This window comes from Psammomys obesus, unplaced genomic scaffold, assembly GCF_907164565.1.
Source record: "Psammomys obesus unplaced genomic scaffold, mPsaObe1.curated_primary_1811, whole genome shotgun sequence".
NCBI classification, from domain to species: domain Eukaryota; kingdom Metazoa; phylum Chordata; class Mammalia; order Rodentia; family Muridae; genus Psammomys; species Psammomys obesus.
The window spans coordinates 10,698,431-10,712,529 of NW_026587216.1; the positions used below are offsets into that span (position 1 = coordinate 10,698,431).

General features: G+C 36.8%; 1 protein-coding gene across 2 annotated transcripts in view; it reads right to left on the reverse strand.

Annotated features, from left to right (window-relative positions):
* LOC129673485 (cytochrome P450 7B1) overlaps positions 1–14,099 on the reverse strand; it is a 192,550-nt gene that overhangs the window by 19,802 nt on the left and 158,649 nt on the right. For both annotated transcript variants that reach the window (XM_055603293.1, XM_055603294.1), the window contains 2 exons: positions 10,271–10,861; positions 9,596–9,802 (listed from right to left, as the gene is read on the reverse strand). In XM_055603293.1, coding sequence (XP_055459268.1) covers positions 9,596–9,802; positions 10,271–10,861 — 798 coding nt within the window. The remainder of the gene's footprint in view (positions 1–9,595; positions 9,803–10,270; positions 10,862–14,099) is intronic.

The window sequence follows — 14,099 nt, forward strand, 5'->3', positions numbered from 1 at the left end:
TTCCTTCCTTCCTTCCTTCCTTCCTTCCTTCCTTCCTTCCTTCCTTCCTTCCTTCCTTCCATTTATTTTACAGGGTCTGGCTTTCTAGCCTAAGAGGGCCTTGAACACATGATCCTCCTGCCTTCCCTCTCAAGCTCTGGAATTATAGACCATATAGACCATTATAGACCACTTGAATGATATGAAGTTTCAGAGTTATAACTCAGAGGAAAGTTATTTTTAGAAGAAAGCTATTTTTTCATACTGAAATCAAGTTTTCTTCCCTTTAATTTTCAACCCATATAGAACATTCAGGCAGATAAATCTAATCCTTCTTCAATCCACTTACAACCCCTAAAATACATACAGATATTTTATCATTTTCTTTTTGTGTAGGGGTGGTGCTTCTGTGAATGCTAGGCAAGCATTCTAACACTTAGCTATAACCCAGCCTGTATTAACCATCTTGTACACCTGTGTGAGAGATGATATCAGCCTTTTGACATGCTTGGTAGGTTCAGATAACATCTACAATCTGCCACAAGCACTGTTTAAGTTGGAAAAGAGAGGCTCTTTCAGTTTTTATGCCCCAGACACCATACTTCTATTGATGTTTCTCTTGTGGAAGCAGATGAGGAGGGAGATTTTTGAAATAATTTAGTCATTTACTCCTTTGAAGATTTTTGACATCACAGAAATTACCAGCTACTTTGACTACTTGTTAGAATCACCTGGTATTTGTTAAAAAAATAACGATAATGTCTCCATCTCAGATCAATGAAATTAGAACCACATTACCTACAACCTTGAAATGAGGGGTGCTGAACCTTGGCTACATAATAGAATCACCCGGGAGCTTTTAAAGCCATCAAACCCTCACTCAAGAATAATAAAATTAGACTCTCTGGGGACAGTATCAAGACTGATTGTTTTTAAAGCTTTCCAGATGATGTCAATGAACAATCAGGTTGAGAGTTGTGGCTTGAATCTAGGATTTGCCAAGGAACCTCAATCCATTCTGTCCTGACTTATTTTTAACACTCACGGGATGAATTTACATTTGTCAGTGTCATGACTTGGCTTACCTTTCCCAATATTGTTAAGATACAGATTGTGGTAAATGTCTTAGAATAATCTGGATATAAAAAACTCTCTTCTCAGTGGAGGCAATGAAAAGAACCTGGGATTAGATCTATCTCAGGAGAAAGATATAGTTATGGTGATAAAAATACAAGTGAAAATTCTGTCTCTCTCATTCTGACAATATTCTAAATTGTTAAAAGACTGACAAGATGTAACAGTAGCCACATTTCCTCAGAGTACTTTTGTGAAGACCACTTGAAGCAACTAAAAAAAATTACTTTGAAATATTTAAACAACTAATATGTTTAGCATAGACTTATGATTAATTTTTTTTGTTATGGGACATTAGTTTTCCAATTAATCCTTCTGTTTTGTGGAGCACACAGATCTACCCCTCCAACTTTCCTTTCTACTACTCATTTATTTTTAATCTAGCCATCACCTCCAACAGACATTGTCTGTAAACTCACAGTCCACTTCAAACAATAAAGTTGGTAGGACATTGAGAGATCTTTACCTGACTCTCCATTCCTCCAACTCCAGTCCTCCAGTCTCATTGCGAGCTCTATAGCAGATCTTCTGTGGCTTCTCCTCGTTCTCAGCCCCCATTCCCAAGGGCTAAGCGGATCCTAATGAACACCCCCATTTTGCTCCCTCTTGTAGACTCATTCCTAAGTGTAACCACTCAATATGCAGAAACACTTTTTACCTGGAACCCACTCTAATTATCAGAATCTCCAAAGAATTTCCTACCAGGCAACACAGTCACCACACTTTCCTATGAATCAGACAAGAAAACAGAATCCAAGGAAAGAAGCAACCACCTAGCAAAGAATGAAAATCTTCTCAATTCCAGATGCTTAGTTACCAGTGTAAAAACACAATTAGTAACAGCCAGAATAGTATGTCTTCACTTGAGTTCAGCAACACTTACACAGCACTCTCTGAATATTACAACATAGCTGAAGGACATGGAAAAGATTTTAAAATAGCCTTAATGAATATGATAGAGGCCATAAAGTGGGAATGAATAAAATTCTTGAAGAAACATATGAAAACATAAATAAACAGTGGAAGGAAATGAGTAAAATAGTCTAAGACTTGAAAGTCAAAATCGAATCAATAATAAAAACTCAAATTGAAGGAAATTTAGTAATGAAAAGTTTACAAATTGGAAGAGAAAGCTCAGAGGTAAGCTTCACCAACATAATACAAAACCTGAAAGAGAGAATCCCAGGCATAGAAAATACAAGATAATAAATGGATACTTTAGAAAAAGGAAACATTAAATCTAAAAAACTCTCCTGGATCCTCTGCCTTGCCAAAAATTAAAATTAAAATTAAAAAATCTGCGACACCTTGAAAAGACCAAATCCGAGAAATATATGAATAGAGGAAGGACAAGAAACCTAGTTCAAAGGCACAGAAAACATTTTCAGCAATATCATAGAAGAACATTTCTCTAACATATCAAAGAGATACCTAACAAGCTACAAGAAACACACAAAACACCAAATAGTCTGGACAAAAGTTCCCTTAGTATGTTACAATCAAATCACTAAACCTACAGAACAAAGAAAGACTAAAAAACCTTATGAGAAAGAGTAACATATAAAGGCAGATCTATTAGAATTACACATGACTTCTAGATGAAGGTTCTAAAAGCCAGACAGGCCTGGACAGATGTGTTGCAGATTCTATTTGATCACAGATATGAACCCAGACTACTATACCCAGGAATACCTTCAGTCATGATATGTGGAGAAAAATATGACATGCTATGTTAAAATCAAAATTAAACAATATTTATCTACAAACACGGCCCTACAGAAGACACTAGAAGAAGAACTCCAACTGAAAGAGGTTAACAACACTACAAAAAACACAAAGAAATGCTCAACCTCCTTAGTCATCAGGAAAATGAAAATCAAAACAACTCTGAAATTTCATTTCACACTGGTCAAAATGGCTAAGATAAAAAAACTCAAGTGACAACACATGCTGGAGAGGGTATGGAGAAAGGGGAATCTTCCTCTATTGCTGGTGGGAGTGCAAACTTGTACAATCACTTTGGAAATCAATCTCAGAAAATTGGAAATAGCTTTCTTCAAGAAGCAGCTATGTAACTCAAGGGTGCTATGGAAATCCATATGGTATTTCCTTAAAAATTAGAAATTAATCTACCCCAAATTCCATGTGTTACTTTTGAGCATATATTCTATCCCAAGAAGACTTGCTCAACTATGTTCACAGTGGTTTTATTCATAATGGCAAGAAGTCAGAAACAACCTAGATGCTTCTCAGCCAAAGAAGGGATAAAGAAAATGTGGTATATTTACACAATGTTAGAAAAAAATACCATTAAGAAATTTGCCAGCAAATAGATGAAACTTGAAAAAAAATTAACCTGAGTGAGATAACCAAGACCCAGAAAGACAAACATGGTACGTACTCACTTATAAGTGAATATTAGCTGTTAAGTAAAGGATAATCACATTATAATCCACAGCCCCAGAGAGGCTAAATAACAAGGAGGGTTCTGGGTAGAGGGTGCACATGGAATGGAAAGTAGATTTTGTGGTGGACTTTGGGAAGTTGGGGATGCGAACAGGAAGGATCAAGTTGGGGAGAGAAGGTTGGAGGGAAAGAGTGAGACAAAAGTGGCTGAAATAGGTGGGCAGTTAGGGGGTTATTATGTAGAAACCTAGTGCAAATTTAAACCTAGTGTAAATTTATTGGAAAATATGAGGGTGACCCTAGTGAGTACTTAGAATAATGCATGATATGGATCTCAGACTAGCTTTCTTCTGTAACCAGGCAAAGCTTCTAATAGTGGGACTGGGGCACTAACGTAGCCCCAAAACCTTGGACCCACAAACAGTCCTGCCTGCAAGATGTGCTTGGGCAATGGTGCAGATTGTGGGAGTGGCCAACCAATGGCTGTGGGAGTGGCCACAGTCTAACTTGAAGCCCAAGGCAAAAGAGGGAGCCCATTCCCAACCCTGCCTGAATGACCAGGATCTGAGAGCTGGATGGCTCAGTGACCTCGGGTGACCAAACAGAACTCAGTGACCAAACACAACTGGTGAAAAGTATTAATGATATTCTACTATACTTATAGATCAGTACCTAACTCAATTGTCATCAGAGAGGCTTCCTCCAGTAGCTGATGGGAGCCGTACAGAGACCTACAATCAAACACTAAGAAAACTGTTGGAAGAGGAGAGAAGCAGACATATAGAGAATACCAGCAAAACAGCCCACTGAATCAACCAAGCAGGGATCATGGGGCTCATAGAGACTGAACTGGCAATCAGGAAGCTTGTGGGTTTGTGGTAGAGCCTCGGAATACAGCTGTGTAGCTTGGTGTTTTTGTGGAAGTGGGGCATCTCTAATTCCTTTTCCAGCCCTTGAAATCCTTTCCCTCCTACTGTGTTGCCACAGTCAGCCTTAATGTGAGGGTTTGTGCCTAGTCCTATTGCATCTGTTCTGCTGTGTTTGGTTGATATTCCTGGAGGCCTGCTCTTTTCTGAAGGAAAATAGAGGAGTGGATCTCAGGAAGAGGGGAAACAGCGTCATGGATTGGGAGGAGGAGAAAGAGGGGAAGCTGTGGTTGGGATGTATTGTATGAGAAAATAGTAAAGTATAGAACAGCCAGCTGTAACCGCCCCACTCAGGGAGGCGGAGGCAGATGGATCTCTGTGAGTTCGAGGCTAGCCTGGTCTATAAAGTAAGAAACCCTGTCTTGAAAAGAAAAGAAAAAAAAAAAAGCAAAAGCAAAAAAGTAAACAACAATAACAACAAATGTAACAATGAAATGACTCTTAGTGACATTTTGCTATTCTTATAGATAAGTGCCTTGCTCAGCCATCATCAGAGAAATTTCCTCCTGTAAGCAAAAGGGAACAAACACAGAGATTCACTGCCTGGTATTATTCAGAGAAAGAGAGACCTTAAAACAGTACTAAATGGCAGGGCTCTATCAAATCCCTCTAGGTAGAGATCAAGGAACCCTGGAGAAGAGGAAGCAGAAGAAGATTATAGGAGGCAGAGGAAATTGAGGACACCAAGAAATCTAGGGCCTCTAAATCAGTAGGGTCGGCAAAGATATGATGTCACAGAGACTGAGGCAGGATGCCAGGCTCTGCATGGGCTCTATCATGTCCTTGCATGTATATTATGACTTTCAATTGATTGGGGTGTTTTTACTGGGATTCTTAAGCAATGAACACGTGGGTCTCTTTTTCTTGTGTCTTCTCTTGAGTTCTTCTGCTTTTCTTTTTTGGGCGGGGGGGGTGTTTGTTTTGTTCACTGTGTTAGTCTTTGCTTTATCTTATTTGATTATTTTATTTTATCATTATTCCTTAGAAGCCTCTTTGTTTTCTAATGACAGACACAAAGAGATTGTATCTACATAGGAGGGAAATTGGGTGGGAACTAGGAGGAGTAGAGGGAGGAGAAACAGTAATCAGAATATATTATGTGAGGAAAAAACTATTTTCAATAAAAGGAAAGAAAGAAAAGGTAAAAATAAACAAATATTAATAATCTTGAAGGTAAATAAACAACTAGCAGTAAACAAGTAACTATAGTATCCCAAGTGGGGAATTTATACATCCAAGAATATTTTACAGTTTATAGAACCCTCTAAGCATTTGAGAAACACAATAAGTATTTTACCTTGTTTTTAGCTATTATAAAAACATTCTATTCTAACAAAAAAGAACATGTAGCTAACTAAATTATTTTTAAATTTGTGCCTATCTACAAGTATTTCAGGGACCGTATAAACTGATTGGAAATTAAGGACAAAACAAATAGGCTTAAAATTATTTAGTATAATTTCAGTGGGTAAGCACTATGAGCTCTTAAAAAAAAAACACGGCAGAATTTATCTAATTTCAGCTTCATAGCACTTTGTTTTTATTCTACTCTCTCTCAAAATGTCCAGCACTTGCTCTTTTTCATGATATGCCATTGAACAACATCAGGTACCTGCAGTTTTCCTGAGCTGTTTGGAGTTACATTTGTCTTATGTTTTAAATGGGAGTTATGTTTACTTTTTTTGGGTGGTAATGCATAGAATAAGGATCCTCAAGGAGCAAGTCAGATTTTAATATGATTCCAGGTTGATTGATTCATATTAGACAAGGAAGAAAACAGCATAAAGTTTGTAGGGATACCATGCAGGTCAAATATTTTGAAGACATCACTAGATAACACTTATTGAGTCTTCTGTATTAACATATTCATGTTCTTTATTTATGTAAATTGTAGGTAGTTTTTATTAAGATAATTTTCTATCAGTTTGTCAAACTTTCAGTAGTGAACTCTTATCTTTCTTTGCATTGATATTTTTCTTAATAATCCTATGTTATATTTATAAATTTTTATTCAACTTACATATAGAGATTAAATACCTAGTAAATGAATAATCACTAAATGAATAGTTTTAGTGAGTTTATAATAAGCAGAATCTTTAACGAGATATGAATATGCAAAATATATTGTATTTTAATTGTGTAAAAGACAAGTTAAATGGTTTTAAAGAAAAACTCTCAAATCTTTTACAATGTCTTGAAGCAGGTTGCCCATAACATCTTCCCTTGCCTTCCTAGCGTCCCTTCTCTGCACGGTTTTTTAAATGGTACACTCATAAGCAAAGCCTCTGCATAAAAAAGAGTACCTTTTTCTGCACTAGTGTCAAGCTTTCCTTCCTAGGCCAAACAAACAAACAAACAAAAACACTTATTTAATTACATTTTTTTCTAATAATGATAAAAATTCAAAATACAATTTAAAAATAAACTGTGTTCAGAACACAGAGAACTCTTTCTTTAAGAACACAAAAAGGGAAGGAACGCATTCATTTCATACCATAAATGGAGGAACTTAGCCATGTGTGTCTTGCCTTGTCATTCCACCTTATGTTCTTCTGACATAGGGAGACTCTTGTTTGAAATGGAGAGGTTACTTTGTGTGTCATTGACCCATCAAAGTTTGCTCCAATCTGACTATACCTTTATCTCTTGAGAAAAAAAATATATATACCCTTTTCCAAAAAGTAATGACCGCTAGCATGAGTTCTTGCAAAAAATTACACTGACCATTTCTGGTCACCTGGGCTTCAGGGAACCTCGCTGGCTATTGAAGGCATGGCCTTGGCACAGGTTAAGATTTTGTTGTTTCTCACATTAGGCAGAAAGACAGAGCCCAAATTGGAGATCTCTGTTAGGTCCCTGTCTTTTGAACTCAGGGAACCCCCATGGAAGAGAAGAAAGAAGAATTTTAGGAACCAGAGGAATAAAGGACACTGGGAAAACACTGCCCACAGAATCAGCTAAGTAAGGCTCATGCTGTGGTTGTTTAGCTTGGTGGTTTTGTGTGACTCCTAACAGGAGAAGTCGGGGTATCTCAGACTCTTGTGCCTGCTTGTGGGGCTATTTTCCTACTAGTGGGTTGTCTCATGCAGCCTTGATATGAGGGTTTGTGCCTAGTTTCGTTCCTTGTTATACCATATTTGGTTCATACCCCTGGGATGTCTGCTGTTTTTCTTAAAGGGAAATAGAGAAAGAGTGGATCTGGGGAAGAGGGGAGGTTGAGGGGAACTGTGAGGAGTAGAGGAAGGGAATGCAATGTATTATAGTAGAATAAAATAAAGATTTGTTGTTTCCTTTCATTGGGTGAGCATGGGAAAGCTGCAAATTTATGAGGGCTCCAAGGATAAGTGTCCGTAAGTCTAGCTGTGGACTTACACGGACCTAAATTACAACTTCAGAATTTCTCATCTCTTCTGGTCAAATAAATCTCAACATTTCTTTCTTAACACTGCACTTTAAAAATATCTTTTATTTCAATGACAAACAGCTGCTAGCTATAAACAGAGAGGTGATGAATTTCAAGCAAATTGTTAAGAGTAATAATTATGTACAGAATACAAACATACTCTTTTGGAGTTCATTTGCATTATTTATTGATCATCTCACTCTTAAAATGAAAGGGTTAATTACCTGCATATATGAAAAATGAGACCTAGATCTCCATAGAAACTAAATCAACTCAGAAGCTACTACTTATTGAAAGTACAGGCAACTACCTGTATTTTACGTAAATTTTGTGTATTAGTTTCCTAAGCGTTCTGCCAAAAAGCAAGAATATTAGCATTTATATAATGTCTGAAGTATTTTCTTTCTCCAAACATGTAATTGTTTTGATAACACACAATATAGGTGATACACTTTTCATAACTGACTACACATAAATCACAGTGGCTGCTGTTGCTTCTGTGGTAGGTCTCGGCCTGGCCACCAGGAGCCACCTCTGCAACACTTGAGACAATCTTATTAATGCCAAGAAGCGGTCAACTATGATCAAGATTTTTAGGACCTACTATCTCAGAATCTGCTGAGAGAGGGGGACTATGTTTAATGAATAAAAACTTGAGTCTAACACAGGCTAATATATTATTCTTATTAAGTCAAATAGCTGAGAAAATGCAAAACATATAAAAATTCATTTATTGAAAGAAAATGAAAGTATATCTTCAAACATACCATAGGATGGTGACATGAATTCAGAGGGAATTGACAGGTATTGGTACAGATTTTAACTTTATGGGTATGAGTCCCTTACATAATGGTAGCAAGCATCCTGCACAACCCCAGTAAGTGGAAATAAAGGAAAGGTTCATGCCAGGTGTAAGGCTCACAAGTTAAGAACAAAAGGAAAAAGGGATGGTAAGCAAAACTAACCAACTAGTATAGGCCATAAATATTCTTGACATTGAGTTCACTTTTATTTCTTAAATCAGTGAACATTTTTAAAACTATCAATGCTTAAAAGAAACAGATTGTAGCTATTTTGTTTTCTCCTATTTCCCTGGTTCCTCACACCCCTCCCTCTATTCCTCTTTCCAATCTTTTCTTTTTTTCTTTCCTTTGCTCCTTTTGAGTGTTTAAATCATTAACCTGCAATAAAAATTATTTTAATTACAGTCATATGAACTATATACCACACACTATACATATATAAATATATATATAAATAAAAAATATATATAACCTATATATGTATATATAAAACACTTTGATCTGTGCTTGAAATGCATGCACCGTTTTAAGAAAGAGTAAGGACTTTTCGCATGCACGTTGCCTCTCTGAAACACTTGCTTGTTCAGCTATCAAATCCTTTCCTTGTCAAGACGGGACAGCAGTGTTTGGGAGGCATCAGCAGGCTAACAGATGCTCAAAATCAAATGACTTAATAGGCATACATACTTTTCCCCTCAAATAATTGCAAAAGCTTTGGTTTATCTCTTTGCATACCTTGCATAGTTAATTAGCTAGGCCTTAATGTTTACATGCAGTGAGAGTATCTACAGCTATAAACTACATAATTTATAATTGATGTAAATGGGTGTTATTATGTCAATTAGGCAGCTGTGTCCTCCACCTCTTGGTAAACAGCAATGAGTGATAAACTGAGTTTGCAGAGAGCTACCTTCTTCTCTTAATAACAGATAAAAATAAATTACCCAGGCAGACCAAGCTGTCCAATTGTTCTCTGGTGAAGTGGAGGGAAAGTCCAGGCCCTTTCTTTTGACCTGTTGACTGCAGAAAGCTGTCAATTTCATCACGCAGCGCTTCCATAGTTTCTGGTTGCTGAAGAATATAATACATTGCCCAGAACATAGCTGGAATGGTGTTTGCCGTAGAGGCCCAGAGAAAGCCAAGATGATGTGCTGGGAGAAAATAAGTGAAAAGGAAGATTAATAGCATTTATTACACTGATTAGATTTGCAGTGTGCTAATTAAAAGATGTTAGGACACGGACCCAGCCAAGGATCAGTGCATGCTAATGAGAACCAATAGGCTTCTGAAGTCTAATTTTCTACTTAATGAGAATAGTTTAAAATGTAATGCATGTTGGGGGGTGGGCAGGAAGGTGGGGGATGAGATAAAAGGAGTAAATGCCACTTAGTTATACTCTTTCTCATTATCATCATTAAATATCTTGTTTTGCCACCTCAGCAAAAAAAAAAAAAAAAAAAAATCAATTATCACAGAGGGTTGTTTCAGAGTAAAACATTTTATCATTAGCCAATTAGAAAAAGCATAAAAATTTTCAAGGTCGTCATTTTATCTTTTTATCTCAAAGGTCTTCTGTAAATTATTTTATTTTAGTGAGTGATTATTCAGAACTTTCTTACCTCCTATTTCAAAGTCTTCACACCTATAGTATTTTTCCAGCATATCTTGCCTCTTCTGAACAATTTCAGACCGTCCTTGCATCTGGGCTAGTTTTTCTGATGTGAGACATTTTATAATTTTCTTCTGCATAGATTCCTCATTTCTTAGAAGCTGAATGGGTATGTCAGATATTAAGTTTAGGAACATATCATCATATTTTAAAAAGTCATCTCTTAGCTCACTGATAATTTGTTTCCTGTTATCAGCAAGAATTTTTCCATATAGAGTTGTAAATGTGATTTCAAATACCAGTGAGCTACAGAAAGAAAATATTCTTGCTGTATTCCAATCTGTGGTTTTCAGCAGTAGAGGCTCGAATATTTCCTTTAGTTCTTGGATCATGATTTCCAGAAGACTGTCCAGAGATTTGCCTTGTAAAAGCAGATAGCCTTTGTGAATGTCGTCGTTAAGGTCATCGTCAGTTAGCAGCCTCTTGACAGAAAAGGCTTTAGCTGATAATCGTCTGCTAAACTTCCCAAAACTTAGTTGTTTGGGGTTTTTAATTATGAACTGGTACTGAAAGGGGTTCAGAACAAAAGTTATATACTTCCCTGAAAACAGAAAAAAAAAAAATAGTGTAGTTACTTGATAGCAAAACAAAACAGAACACATACCTAAAGTCTGAAAATATTTAAATCCGAATTACAGATACTTTAAGATGTTAACAGTTCTATTAAGCAAATATAACAAAAAACCCATTCCACTCAAAAGCTTACTCTGTCCCCTTTAAAAATAAAAGATGATGTGAAAAATCCTTGGAAGCTTGAAGGTAAATTTCTTGAAGTTCTAAACTTCACTGCTCACTGTGGCCTATCTCTCAAATCTGGCAAAAACTTCAGAGTTCCTATCTAAACCCTTGCATCCATCAGCTGGGAGACACAAAGCCCTGACAAAGAGTTAGTTCCCTGGTTCCTTGCTCAACGCTGTTTTATTATTATTATTATTATTATTATTATTATTATTATTATTATTATTATTATTGCCGTACTGTTTTAAGACTTTATCTGATTAAAAATATCATATTGCAGACTGGAAAGATGGCTCAGCTAGTAAGGGTACTGGCTGCTCTTCCAGAGGTCGTAAGTTCAACTCCCAGCAACCATATGGCAGCTCATAATCATTTATAATGGGATCTGATGCTCTCTTCTGGTGTACATGAAGGCAAAGCACTCATATACATAAAATACATAAACAAATCTTTTAAATTTTTATTTGTTGCTTTTATTAGTATTTACTTTGTATTCCTGCTGCAGCCCTCTCCCATCATCTCCCCCCAGTCCCACCCACCTTCCTTAGTCTTCCCCTATGCTCCTCCCCTTGTCCCCTGATAGGTGAGGTCCTCCTCCCTGTCTATCTGACCCTAGCCTATCAGATCTCATCAAGGCTCATCTTCCTCTGTGGCCTGGCAAGGCAGCCCTCTCCAGAGAGAGGTGATCAAAGAGCCAGCCACTGAGTTCATATCAAAGACAACCCCTGATCCCATTACTAAGAAACCCACTTGGAAAATGAGCAGCTTATGTGAAAGGGGTCTAAGTCCTCTCCCTGGATGGACCTTGGTTCGCACATACGTTGTTCTCTGCAGGACCCCCCTGGCCCAGGTTTTTAGGTTCTGTTGGTCTCCTTGTTGAGCTCCTGTCCCCTCCTAGTCTTTCTATCTCCCCCTTCTTCCATAAGATTCCTGCACTCTGCCCAAAGTTTTCTCTATGAGTCTCAGCGTCTGCTTTGATTCCTTTATTGGGTAGAGGTTTTCAGGGGGCCTCTTTGGAAGGCTCCTGCACTGTTTCCTGTCTTCTCCTACTTCTGATGTCTATCTTGTTTGTTCTTCTGAATGAGGTTTCAGCCTCTTCCCTAGGATCCTCCTTGTTGTTTAGCTTCTTTAGGACTATAGATTTTAGTATGTTTATGCTATATTATATGGCTAATTATCCACTTATAAGTAAGTGTATACCATGATTGTCTTTCTGCTTCTGGGTTACATAGCAGCTTTGTTCGTAATAGCCAGAATCTGGAAAAAACCTAGATGTCTGTTAACTGAGAAATGGATAAATTGTGATACATTTACACAATGGAATACTACTCAGAATTAAAAAAAAAGGAAATCATGAAATTTGCAGACAAGTAAATCTTAAAAGAAAATAGAAATGTTATACTGGCAGGAAACAATACGGGAAACCAATAAGCCTTCCAGTTCTAAACCACATATTACAAACATTACATTTGCATAATTCTGCAGTGTTTATGTTTAGCTATTACTGTCTGTACTCCAGTCTCTGTCTCTGTCTATCTCTCTATCTGTGTGTGTGTGTGTGCACGCTTGTAGCTTAGATAAAAAACTTGTGATTTATGGTAATTCCAAATGCATTGAAAACATTAATAAATTTGGTACAAGATATTTTAGATAAAGATCTGAAATCATTACCAACCAAATCATAGAGACAGGATTAATGTGGGTTTTTTTGTCAATTTTAAAAATATAGCTTAAGTATTTAAAAATACAGCTTAAATACAAATTTAGAAATACATACATATATATATGAGTATGCATGCCATGATTCATATTTTTCTTAAAGTGAATTTTATCCACTTCATTTTTTCTTGATTCATTTAACAGGGCAAGGCAACAGAGAAATGAGGGCAACTCTGGAATTGCTACTTCTATTTGAATACTAAAACTGCTTTCTATAAGTGAGAGTTTTCTTTTCATTCATTCTTTGTTTTGTCTCATGGACAGCAAAAAGGACCACATTAGATTCTGGCATTTTAAATCATTTCATTTACCACTATACCTTAATTAAAATTGTCAGCATCTGTTTGACAAATAATTGGAGCGAGGGAGTCAATTTTCTCATTTTTCAAAAGACATAATTTTAGGCAAAACTGAGTATTTTCACAGGTGATGATTCATGCATTTTCTTCTCAAATGAATGGGTTTTGTTAAATATTAACAGCATTTTAAAAGTAATTTTTAAAAACAATTCTTATATAAAATTCTAAGAGTATACAGAAGGTTCACTTTGTAAATAATAATCTTTGGAAAATATTTTCAATTTTTCACCAATTTTCTACATTTATCTAAACCTACATTTAAAGAGAAATTAAAAAGTGTATCCAGCCCAGACAATATTAGCTATTACAACTGGCCTTTTGAAGTAGGAGCTGGAATGTATTAGAAATACATTCTTAGCATTTTCTTTCTTTCTTCACATACTCTCTCCTTTTATCCTCCCTCCCTCTTTACCTTCCCCCTATGAAAAGAAAATATCAGGCTCATTTCAAATAAAATTATAAATGGTGAGTCAGACACTGTTGCACATGCCTGTAATTCCAGCACTCAGAGAGGCAGAGTCAGGCGGAGCTCTATGAGTTTAAGACCAGCCAGGGCTACAATTCGAATACAGGACATCCAAGGCTACACAGAGAAAATCAGTCTCGAAAAACAGAACAAAACAAACAAATAAACAAACAAGTATGAATGATGAATGTGAAATAATTGGTTCACGTCAGCAAACATATGTAAAATATTGGTTGGCTGGTTGGTTGGGTGGCTGGTTGGCTGGTTGGTTGGGTGGCTGGTTGGCTGGTTGGTTGGGTGGCTGGTTGACTGGTTGGTTGGATGGCTGGTTGGCTGGTTGGTTGGGTGGTTGGTTGTTTGCTATGTGGTGCACAGGTTGTGTGCCTGTGCCACAGTGGTTCTCACCTTTCACCTTGTTGCTTCTGCCATTTTGCTATGTACCCCAGGTTGATTGGTTGGTGACCTTCCAGGAAGTTTTCTTCTCTCTTCTTTTTTTT